The sequence below is a fragment of the Aythya marila genome, assembly GCF_965140915.1.
Source record: "Aythya marila genome assembly, chromosome: 16".
Classification (NCBI taxonomy): domain Eukaryota; kingdom Metazoa; phylum Chordata; class Aves; order Anseriformes; family Anatidae; genus Aythya; species Aythya marila.
The window spans coordinates 146,767-157,198 of NC_139057.1; the positions used below are offsets into that span (position 1 = coordinate 146,767).

Genomic DNA, 10,432 nt, shown 5'->3' on the forward strand with positions numbered 1-10,432 from the left:
GCTTTCCCTTCCGCGAGGCGGGGCGGCGAGGGGCGGGGCGGCGAGGGGCGGGGCGGCGAGGGGCGGGGCGGCGAGGGGCGGGGCGGCGAGGGGCGGGGCGGCGAGGGGCGGGGCGGCGAGGGGCGGGGCGGCGAGGGGCGGGGCGGCGAGGGGCGGGGCGGTGGCAGCCATGGCCCCGCCCCAAGGTCGGGCCGGCTGCGCGCACGCGCTGCTGCTGGACCACGTGGCGCTGCGCGAACGGGGGCGGGGTGGCGGCCATGCTGCAGAGCCTGGGCCTGGTGGGCACCATCGCGGAGGGGGATGAGGGGCCCGAGGACCCCGAGTCCGAGGACTCTGAGGACGAGGAGGTGAGTGCTGGCCGGACTGGGCCGGCGCAGGGGCAGGGCGGGGCCGCGGCGAGTTGGATTGGGCCGGGCTGGATCGCAGGGGGCTGAGAGCAGGGGCAGGGCCGCTTCGCTTCCCGCGGTCGTTGCTCAGCGGTGTTGTTGTAGGGGCCGCGCGTGGCTCTTGGCCCCGGGCGGCGGGCCTCCGCGAGAGGAGACTTCAGCGCTGCTTTCGTCTTCGGCGAGGTGGAGGCCGGTGGAGAAGGTACCTGGGCATCAGCTCTGCGCCAACTTCGTGGCAAGGTGAGGCCCGGCGGCCGGTCCCAGGGCTGCAGTGCCCGTAGTCACATTGTCATGTATTCTTCCGGGCTCCTCTTACAGCTCCTTTCTTTTGTTTTCCTGTCTAGAGACCAGCCACGACGCTGGACGAGAAGATTGAGAAAGTGAGACAAAAAAGGAAGTTCCAGGTCAGGGCCTTTCTCCTAGTGATTCTTATTACTGTAAAGACTCGTATGAGTTTGGTCATCCACTGTGTCCTTTTCATAGGCGCAGGCTCTGGAAGCAACCAGAGTTACAGTGCTCAAGCTGGAGCTTAATACCTCAGCTGGGTGTTCAGCCATACATGATACATCGGTGTACTGATGAGAATGTAGAATTGTTAACGGTTAAGGTTATGCAAAACCCTGGATCTGTGAGTGGGCTCATAACAAAGCAAACAAACCAAAAAAAAGCTCACAAAGAATTGAAGTTCTTCTAAACTACTTTGTATTTCGGCACAGGAAAGAGAAACTAAACAAGCAAAAGTGAAAGATGGTGATGCAGAGGCTGGGGATAATCAATCCAAAAAAACAGGGAGTGAAGATTTCAGTAGGGAAGAAGAAGATGTGGAGTCCCAGTATTCATTGGATGATGAAACTATCCTCACAAAAGCAGGTACTATTAGTACATGAAAAGATGGTCAGAAGTAAGAATGTGACAGACTGTTGACTCACTGGAGAAAAGTCTTTAGTCTTTAGTGAAGTCTTGGTGAGTGGGGACAAGAATTTCTTACGTTGTGATGTTTTGTCTGCAGACCTCTGTGACGTTCCTTCTGCCTTTGGTCAAATTTATTTTGAATGGTAGCAGTATTATTTTATTTGGAGTGATCATTGAGGAAGGAGATCTCCTTGCCTATATTTGTTTCTGAGGCTTTTCCATCAATACCTCATTAGCAGTATTATTAGCAGTACAAGGTGAGGGTACATGCTATATCTTATTATGTATTTAGCTGTGCTTATTAATTCCTGTTGTGTTTCTTTTTCTCTGCAGACACAATTAAAGTGAAGGAAAGAAGGAGACCAAAAACTGGAGGAAAAGCAGTAAGTGTTGGAGAGAATGACACTACATCATTCTCCAGTATTATTTCTGGAGGCATCTGACTTTTGTTAACAAACTGTAGGTCATAGAACATCCCAGAGCCCTTTGGTCACCTGCTGTGTTGCTGTCTATAGCATTGCGGTTTTGTTGTTGCTGTTTCTAGGAAGCAGAAAGCTTTTTTGAAGATGCCTCTCAATATGATGATAACTTGTCATTCCAGGACATGAATCTTTCACGACCTTTGCTAAAGGTATTTATCTAGTTTGGTTGCTACATATGTTACTGTGAAGAACGTTGGACAGCCTCCCTTCCACCTCTCAGAACCATCAAATTCCTTCTCTCTTTGCAGCCTCTCTGAAAAAGAAATTGGAGATGGGGGGGTGATAACCCTTTAGGAGTTGCTTTTTTCCAAATAACAGAACACATTCTTTGATATGCAATATATGTAAATGTTGTCTTGAGTGAGACTTGTAGCAAAATCATAAAACGTCTGACTTCAGAAAGGACCTGTGGAGGTTGTCTTGTCCAACCCTCTCATCTTAAGCAAGGACACCTAGAACAAGTTGCCCAGGACCACATCCAGATAACTTTTAAGTATCACCAAGTATGGAGACTCCACAAACTCTTCTGGGCAACTTGTTGCAGCGGTCAGCCACCACCATGTTAAAAAATGTTTCCTGGTGTTTGGGCAGAACCTCCTGTCTTTCAGTTTGCTCCTGTTGCCTTTTTATCCTGTCAGTGGGCACCACTGGAAAGAGTCTGGCTCAGTCTTCTTTATATGCTCACTTCAGGGGTGATACATTGATAAGATCTCCTCGACTACTCTCTTAACCAGGCTGAACAGCCCCAGCTCTCTCAGCCTTTACTTACATGAGATACTCCAGTCCTTTTTTTATGGCCCTTTGTTGGAACTCTTTCCAGTATGTTCATGTCTCCTGTAGTGGAGGTCCTAGAATTGACGCTGCACTCCAGGTGTGGCTTTGACAGAGCTGAGTAGAGACAGTGTTTAACTGCTTTATCTCCTTCGAAGGCAATCACAGCTCTTGGTTTCAAGCAACCAACTCCAATTCAGAAGGCTTGTATCCCTGTTGGTCTTCTGGGGAAGGATATTTGTGCCTGTGCTGCCACTGGGACAGGTAGGGACTAGAGCAGAGCATACAGAACATGGAGAGTTCAGAGTATTCACAATAATTGGTAATTCTTGATAATTCATCTTAATTTCCTTTTATAGGTAAAACAGCTGCCTTCATCTTGCCTGTACTTGAGCGCCTGATATACAAACCTCGTCAAGCTCCAGTTACACGGGTGTTGGTTCTAGTGCCAACACGAGAACTGGGTATTCAGGTGCATTCTGTTACAAAACAGCTGGCACAATTCAGCAGCGTCACAACTTGCCTTGCTGTAGGTGTGTATTGTTGCTTATGTGAATTGCACAAGTCACTGTAAACACTATACAGAACTGGAAATCCTGTGTTCTAAACCTGGATACTTAGAGTTATTGCAGACATGCTTTTAGTAGGTGTGCTTGTAGTTTAAAATCTTACTTTCCAATACTATGTAGTATGCTTTTTTTTTCTTTTTTAATAAAAATGGAAAGGTAGGGTCATTTCTAATTGTGAATGTGGTATTAATCTGCATTGTTTCCCATTCGTCAGGCAGTTTGGAAATGTGTACTTTGTTGCAACCTGCTCAGGAAGTCAGCAGCCCGTGTTTGCTCTCTTTCAGGTGGCCTAGATGTGAAGACTCAGGAAGCAGCTCTGCGCTCTGGGCCAGACATTCTTATTGCAACTCCTGGACGACTAATTGATCATCTCCACAACTGCCCCTCCTTCCATCTGACCAGTGTAGAGGTGCTCATTTTGGATGAGGCAGACAGGTAAACTAGGCAGAAGAGCAGTGAAAAATGGGGTGGCGGCTGCGTCCTCTCTGTTTCCCAGGGTAGGGCAATCTTTGTTGCTCTGCCTTATGTAATGGTTCTTAGCTAGAACTATATAAAGCTGCCTCATCTTGCTGTGTTTCTCCTGTGTAGGATGTTGGATGAGTACTTTGAGGAACAGATGAAGGAAATAATCAGGTTATGCTCCAACCACCGCCAAACAATGCTTTTCTCTGCCACAATGACAGAGGAGGTAAAACAGGCTGCTGGGAATCACATTCAGGCAGACAGTTTAATAGATAGTTCTTTGTTAAATCTTTTACCAGAAAGTATGTGGACTTCTTTTTATTAACCTGTTTTGGTAGGTGAAAGATTTGGCTTCAGTTTCCCTGAAAAATCCCACACGAATTTTTGTGAACAGCAATACAGATGTTGCCCCTTTCCTGAGGCAGGAATTTATCCGTATTAGACCCAACCGAGAGGGGGACCGTGAGGCCATTGTATCAGGTGAGTGATGAGGAAGGAAAAGATGGAATCAGTAAGTAACTGTGAAGCAGGCTGCTGAGAGGACTTTCTTTCAGCTCTACTGACACGGACCTTCACGGATCATGTGATGCTTTTCACCCAGACAAAGAAGCAAGCTCACCGTATGCACATCCTGCTTGGGTTGATGGGTTTACGGGTTGGGGAGCTTCATGGAAACCTCTCTCAGGCACAGCGGCTGGAAGCACTCAGGTATTACCAGGCTTAGCCAGCCATCACAGGATAAAAATTAGAAGTTGGAAGTTTTAGGGCAGAAGTGAATTTCTGTATTCATTGCTGATATACTTGCTATCTTTGCTCAGGCGTTTTAAAGATGAGCAGATTGATATTTTGGTAGCTACAGATGTGGCTGCACGCGGACTTGACATTGAAGGTGTAAAAACAGTGAGTATTTATGCTGTTAATCTTTTTAATGAGTCCTTTAATATAGTTACCCTACTAACACTTGATTTTCTAGGTAATCAATTTCACCATGCCTAATACCACCAAACACTATGTTCATCGAGTGGGTCGAACAGCAAGAGCAGGCAGGGCTGGTCGTTCAGTTTCACTTGTGGGTGAGGAAGAGCGCAAGATGCTGAAGGATATTGTGAAGTCTGCCAAAACACCAGTGAAAGCCAGAATTCTCCCCCAAGGTATGAACTTCACTGAGGTAAAAAGGAGAGCAGCAGGCAGGGAAGATCACTGTGCAGAGAAGGGCTACTAAATGGTGCTGAATAAGCAGACCTTGTGTGGGCTGCTTTTGATGTTACTCACACTGGATATCTTTCAGACGTCATACTAAAATTTCGAGAGAGGATTGAGAATCTAGAGAAAGATGTGTATGCAGTACTGTGCTTGGAGCGTGAGGAACGTGAGATGCAGCAGTCAGAGGCTCAGGTAAGGTGTCTTCAGGATGTTAATCTGGAGTAGATAATAGTGTATAAGGAGATTACCCTAGTGTACTTTAGCTGGGAAATGTATCTTCCTTGGAAGACATACATATTCCTTGATAACTATGAGCTTGCTTCTTGCCTGAATTGTCTCAGATCAATAGGGCAAAGAAGCAGTTAGAGGTAGGAAAAGAAGAAACTACGAATGAGAGTTTGGAGCGGAGCTGGTTTCAGACCCGTGAGGAGAGGAAGAAAGAAAAGTGTGAGTCATGGCACTGCTGGTCTTGTTAAATTCCATAGGTGCAACTGGACTGTGCTCTGTACTTCATGAGGTTCTTTATTCCGTGTTTTTCTCTCTCCAGTGGCTAAAGCCCTGCAGGAGTTTGACCTAGCATTACGAGGCAAAAAAAAGAGGAAGAAATTTATGCAGGACACCCAGAGAAAAGGCCAAATGACGGTGAGTATATTTATGGATAAGTGGGATCCCAGAGTGAATCGCACTGTGTTTTTCCTCAGCAAAACCTCCCATTACTGTAAACTCGCATTTTAATACATTCCAGCCAGAGGAGAGGTCACAATTTGAAATCTTGAAATCTCAAATGTATGCTGAGCGGCTGGCAAAAAGGAATCGGCGAGCAAAGCGAGCCCGAGCCTTGCCTGAAGAGGAACCAGCAGCAATACCAACAGGTGAAGAAAACACTTGTTTTACAGCTGACCTACCTTGTATCATTTATTTTGTTACATAAGAGTGAAGTAAAGTAATCTGCATAGTGGGAAATACCAAGTTAGAAGGAATGGCTACTGGTGTTGGCCAGGGAACACATTTGCAGAGAGGAGACATCACTTTTCCTGATTGTCATGCTAATTATTATGGTCAGGGTTATTGGTCTTCAGTAGCAATGATGATGCTCTAGTCTTTACTGCCATTATTCTTACTATTATTATCTCTTTGTACTAGGCCCCAAGCAGAAGAAAAAACTGTCTGTATTTGATGAAGAGCTGACCAACACAAGCAGGAAGGCTCTGAAGCAGTATCGTGCAGGGTAATAAGTCTTAGCAGCAATGTGTTAGTCTAGACTTTAACAGTTCTTTTGTATCTCTGGACTTTCTCCGGGATACTTTGCTTGGTACTGAGGAAAATTATAGTTGCATCATTTGCAGAGCTGAGAAGAGTGTCTTTCAAGAAGTACCTGTGCCACTGATGCAAATCAGTGACTCTTGCTGCTTTCTCTTTTTCCCCACTCTGTACTAGCCCATCATTTGAGGATCGGAAACGCTTGGGTATGGCCTGTCGTAGGAAAGGAGGAAACTTCAAATCCAAGTCCAGGTATAGCTCCCTTCTTATTTTTTTTTTTTCCTGCTTTCCTTTTACTGTAGTTATTTAAGGGACCTTGCTAAAAGGTTTGGTTCTTCTACAGCAGCTTAATCTGCTACCAAAGGAGCTGTAGCTGGGAGAAATAAAGGATGCTGCTTTTTTAAGAGCGTGTTTCTAGGTTTTGTTGTGGGAGAGCATTGCCAGTGCTGTTCCTTATTTATCATTGAGAGTTAAGCTGGTGGAATGTGACTTCAGGGAATCTTCTTGTTGGTCTATTCTCCCACGTGCCTGGTGACAGGACGAGGGGGAATGGGCTTAAGTTGCGCCAGGGGAGTTTTAGGTTGGATCTTAGGAAGAACTTCTTTACCAAAAGGGTTGTTAGACATTGGAACAGGCTGCCCAGGGAAGTGGTGGAGTCACCATCCCTGGAAGTCTTTTAAAGACGTTTAGATGTGGAGCTTAGGGATATGGTTTAGTGGGGACTGTTAGTGTTAGGTCAGAGGTTGGACTCGATGATCTTGAGGTCTCTTCCAACCTAGAAATTCTGTGATTCTGTGATTCTTTTCCAGGTACAAGAGGAAGTAAGAACTGTTTTGCTAAATGGATAACGTGGGCAATCTAGATACTTCAGCTGTACTGAATTTGCTTGTCCTGGAGTTCCTTGTACTATGGAGAAGGCATCTTCAGTAAAATTGTATAGATTTTCATCAAGTTCTGGAATAGCTTTGAGATGTTCATTAATACCTGGTTGAATAGCCTGTGTAAAAACACCTTCAGAAGCCAATACAATAAAAGGTGGATTTGTTTTCTTTCTAAAAAAAGTTTCCTCTACTACTTACAGTTAGAGAAACTTGAGATAGACATTATTTCCTTCTGTCAGGCTCTTCAGGTAAATTATCCTGTCGTTATGGTAAAAGCTAGAGACTACTTACTGATTAGTTCAACACATTTGTGATTTCTGTTACTTAATAGGCTCTTAACCATACAAATCATTTTCAGACATATTTCTAAGATCGAGAAAAATGTTTTCCTGAAGACAACTTTCTGAGAGGTAGAAATCAGCATCTTAACAGGTCACTGTTACTCACTCCACTGAATAAACCACAAATTCTGATTAGTAACTTTTAATTTTGCAGAAATTTTAAACTTTTATTGTTACTTAGCTCCGCTAGCCATACCAATTGCTGGATTGATTTATTGTGCCTTAATTTCTATGAAGGACAGGGGTCAGCATAGATTTAAGTGAGCCAGAAAAACCGTTCACAGCTTAGTTAGCTATAGGAATTGAGCTTTTGGTATGACCAAATTACAGAAGTGAAAGGTAACAGTTGCAGTCCTGAAAGAGACCAGCACAACGGTGACCAACTATAGGTGTTTTCCAACTTTATTAAAAAGGGTAAACTTTACAAGCAGTAAATAGAAAATAATACATAGCAAAGGTGAAACAAATGGTACTGCTCAGTATATTCCCTTAATCAGTCTTCTCACAGTTTAAAGGTACATTAGAAAGTATCTTACGGCCTTGGCGGACGCATGCCAGGTGGAGGGGGTCCTGAGAATAAAGGAAAGAGTTGAACATTCAACTTGAATCTCAAAGAGGACAGAGGAAGCAAAGCGAAACCGAGACGACCTTTTCCCCCATTCCCAATGTGAGCTTGGGATCCTCTTTCAGCATGGATACATGTACTGACAACTAGCAGACCTAGGGAGCCACTGAAGTGCATTGTTTTTCACGGATTTTCATTTATGCTACAGCTTCATACAGATTCTAGGCATTTAAGTTTCCACTAACCTCTCATTCCAGGGGGTGGTGGTCTCATGCCTGGTGGTGGCATTCCCATTGGAGCTCCTCGGCCAGGTGGCATGCCCATTGGTGGGCCCATAGGTGGTCTCATGCCTGGAGGAGGTCCCATCATTCCTTAAGCCAGAAAAAGAGCAAGTATATATGAAGTCGGATGGATATTTAGGCACCAACTGGATATTAGAATAATCTTCTTTAATACCAACTCTTCATCACCAATTTAGCCACATAATAAGACTTCTTGCTGCCTCACTCTACAAAGTAATTCCTACCTGGAGGAGGTGCTCCTCTGCTCATTGGAGGAGGAGGACCTCCACGCCCTGGTGTGTACTGAGTGGGGGCTCCAGCTATGCTAGCAGTGGCTGCTGCTGCAGCAGCTGCAACTGTTCCACGGCCCTGAGGTGTCATCACCTGTCAACAACATAAAGAAGTTCACCAAGAAACACAGTATCTGCTTTACATGCTTAACTAGGTAACAAGCAGAACTTACATTCTTATTCCTTCAGAAAATTATCCCTGCCCATCCTCAACATTTTAAATAATGCCCCAAACCTATAGTACAAGTCCCTTAACATCACTTGAATTCTGTGCAGGAAGCTGCACTTTTCAAGCATTTTCTTTTACCAGATAAAATACAGAGTTCCTAGGCGGATCTAAAAAAAACAAACAAAAAAACAAAACAAAACACAAAACAAAACACAAAGCAACCTCAAGCACCCTGGTACCAGAAGCTAAGATTGCATGCAGTTCTTCCACTCCACCATTTTTTTCCATCACATTAGCACTAAGTAAATGCCACCCCAGAAAATACTAGACAAATCTTTTTTTAACAGGCCATAGTATCTCACCTGTTGGGATGGTCCTCCCACTCCTCTGACAGGGCCAGCTAACCCTGCTGGAGCCTGGGGCATGGGTGCACCAGCTGGTACTCCCCTCCCTGCTGCTCTCCCAACTCCAGGTCCTCCAGCAGCTCCAGCAAGAGGCACACGGGCAATTCCAGTCTGAAAACAGATACCCCCCCCAAAAAAAAACCAACATATCAAAGCAAAAATACTCAGTGAATAGTCTAGAACTTCCTGCAGTGAAATTTGCTGAACCTAGAGTCACAACAGCGTCTACAAATCTAGGACAACGACATAGCAGCAGTCTCCTGCAATTAGACAAAGTTATCTTCCTTTTCTCCTTAGATCTACGCTCATTCTCCTTACATCTTTTGGAGGTGGCCCTTCAACTGTCATGGACACCAGGTTTTCTCCTCGCAGCAACACAAGACCAAGGACTCGTTTCTCTTCCCGCTCTGGCTGTTTTGAATTCTTAGGTCTAAGAAGAAAACAAAAAGAAAACATTACAAGACAAAGAAAAAAAATCCACCTTGTTCTTTAAATTTGCAATTGAAGATACAACTTGACTATTCCAGAGCTGAGAACCTACTGTAAAAAATAAAAGCGTTTTTACATGCCCCATGCTACAGAGAAGCTATATTTTACACGCCCCACACATAGAGAAATCCAAACACAAGATGCATATTTTCTCCATGAGCTTTTCCATGATGATTAATTGCTAACAGCGACTACAGCAGCATCACATAAGGGTAAGTTTTGGTTAGGAAGAACTGAAACAGAAACGAGCACTTTGGAACAGGACAGTAAGAACCAAAAGTTGCCAGTCTGGCCCCAGCGGTAGCAGGCTTTGAGGAGCAAGACTTGCACAGGGCAGTGTGTACGCCGAGGCTTGCCGCGGCCGACCCCCGCCGTTCAGAGCGGCCCCGCCCGGCGGGCCCCCGCCACAGCAGCGCGGTACGGGGCTCTCGAGGGGGTCGCCTGGGGCTCCGCTCGCCGTCCCCGCCACCCGGTACAAGGCTGCCGCTCACTTGATCTTGCGGAACTCGTCGCAGTCGCAGAGAATGAGGTTCATGTGCTTATCGAAGGCCTTGAAGGTGCCGATGAAGACGCGGCCGTCCTGCAGGATGCACCGCATGCGGTAGTCGATGTGCTGCAGCATCTTGCTGCTCTTTCCCACCGTCTGCAAGAGACCGCCGTTACCCGGAGTGCGGTGGCGGGCCAGGACCGAGGCCTGCCGCCCCCCTCGCCGCGCGGGCCCGCCGGAGCGCCCGGCTCACCATGGCTGCGGCGCTCCGCGATCCTCCCCGTCGCCACCGTCGCCGTCGCTCGCTCCCGACGCAGCCCCCGCTCTACCGGAAGCACCTCCGCGCGCCGGCCGCCACTTCCGCCCGCCCGCCCGCACGCGGCTGCCCCCGGCACCGCCCCTTCCGCCGCGCGACGGACGCGTTTCCGCCGGCGGCGGGGGCGGGGCCGGCGGGCCTCGCCTGCTGGGTGGGCGCGGGGC

General features: G+C 46.7%; 2 protein-coding genes across 2 annotated transcripts; one reads left to right on the forward strand and one right to left on the reverse strand.

Annotated features, from left to right (window-relative positions):
* The first annotated feature begins 220 nt into the window (after window positions 1–220).
* On the forward strand, window positions 221–7,273 carry DDX27 (DEAD-box helicase 27). The gene is made up of 21 exons (XM_082773447.1): window positions 221–347; window positions 492–626; window positions 731–790; window positions 1,103–1,256; window positions 1,632–1,681; window positions 1,843–1,929; window positions 2,710–2,815; window positions 2,911–3,084; window positions 3,405–3,555; window positions 3,709–3,808; window positions 3,921–4,062; window positions 4,137–4,290; window positions 4,401–4,482; window positions 4,556–4,733; window positions 4,871–4,977; window positions 5,127–5,232; window positions 5,333–5,427; window positions 5,531–5,657; window positions 5,929–6,013; window positions 6,223–6,297; window positions 6,855–7,273. Exons 1-21 carry the CDS (start codon window positions 258–260, stop codon window positions 6,868–6,870), a joined length of 2,274 nt encoding a protein of 757 aa, XP_082629573.1. The 5' UTR covers window positions 221–257; the 3' UTR covers window positions 6,871–7,273.
* Window positions 7,274–7,655: 382 nt separating this feature from the next.
* Window positions 7,656–10,357, reverse strand: SNRPB (small nuclear ribonucleoprotein polypeptides B and B1). The gene is made up of 7 exons (XM_082773461.1): window positions 10,206–10,357; window positions 9,957–10,108; window positions 9,295–9,406; window positions 8,935–9,087; window positions 8,359–8,497; window positions 8,078–8,203; window positions 7,656–7,837 (listed from the first exon to the last, which is right to left on the reverse strand). Exons 1-7 carry the CDS (start codon window positions 10,206–10,208, stop codon window positions 7,800–7,802), a joined length of 723 nt encoding a protein of 240 aa, XP_082629587.1. The 5' UTR covers window positions 10,209–10,357; the 3' UTR covers window positions 7,656–7,799.
* Window positions 10,358–10,432: the final 75 nt, after the last annotated feature.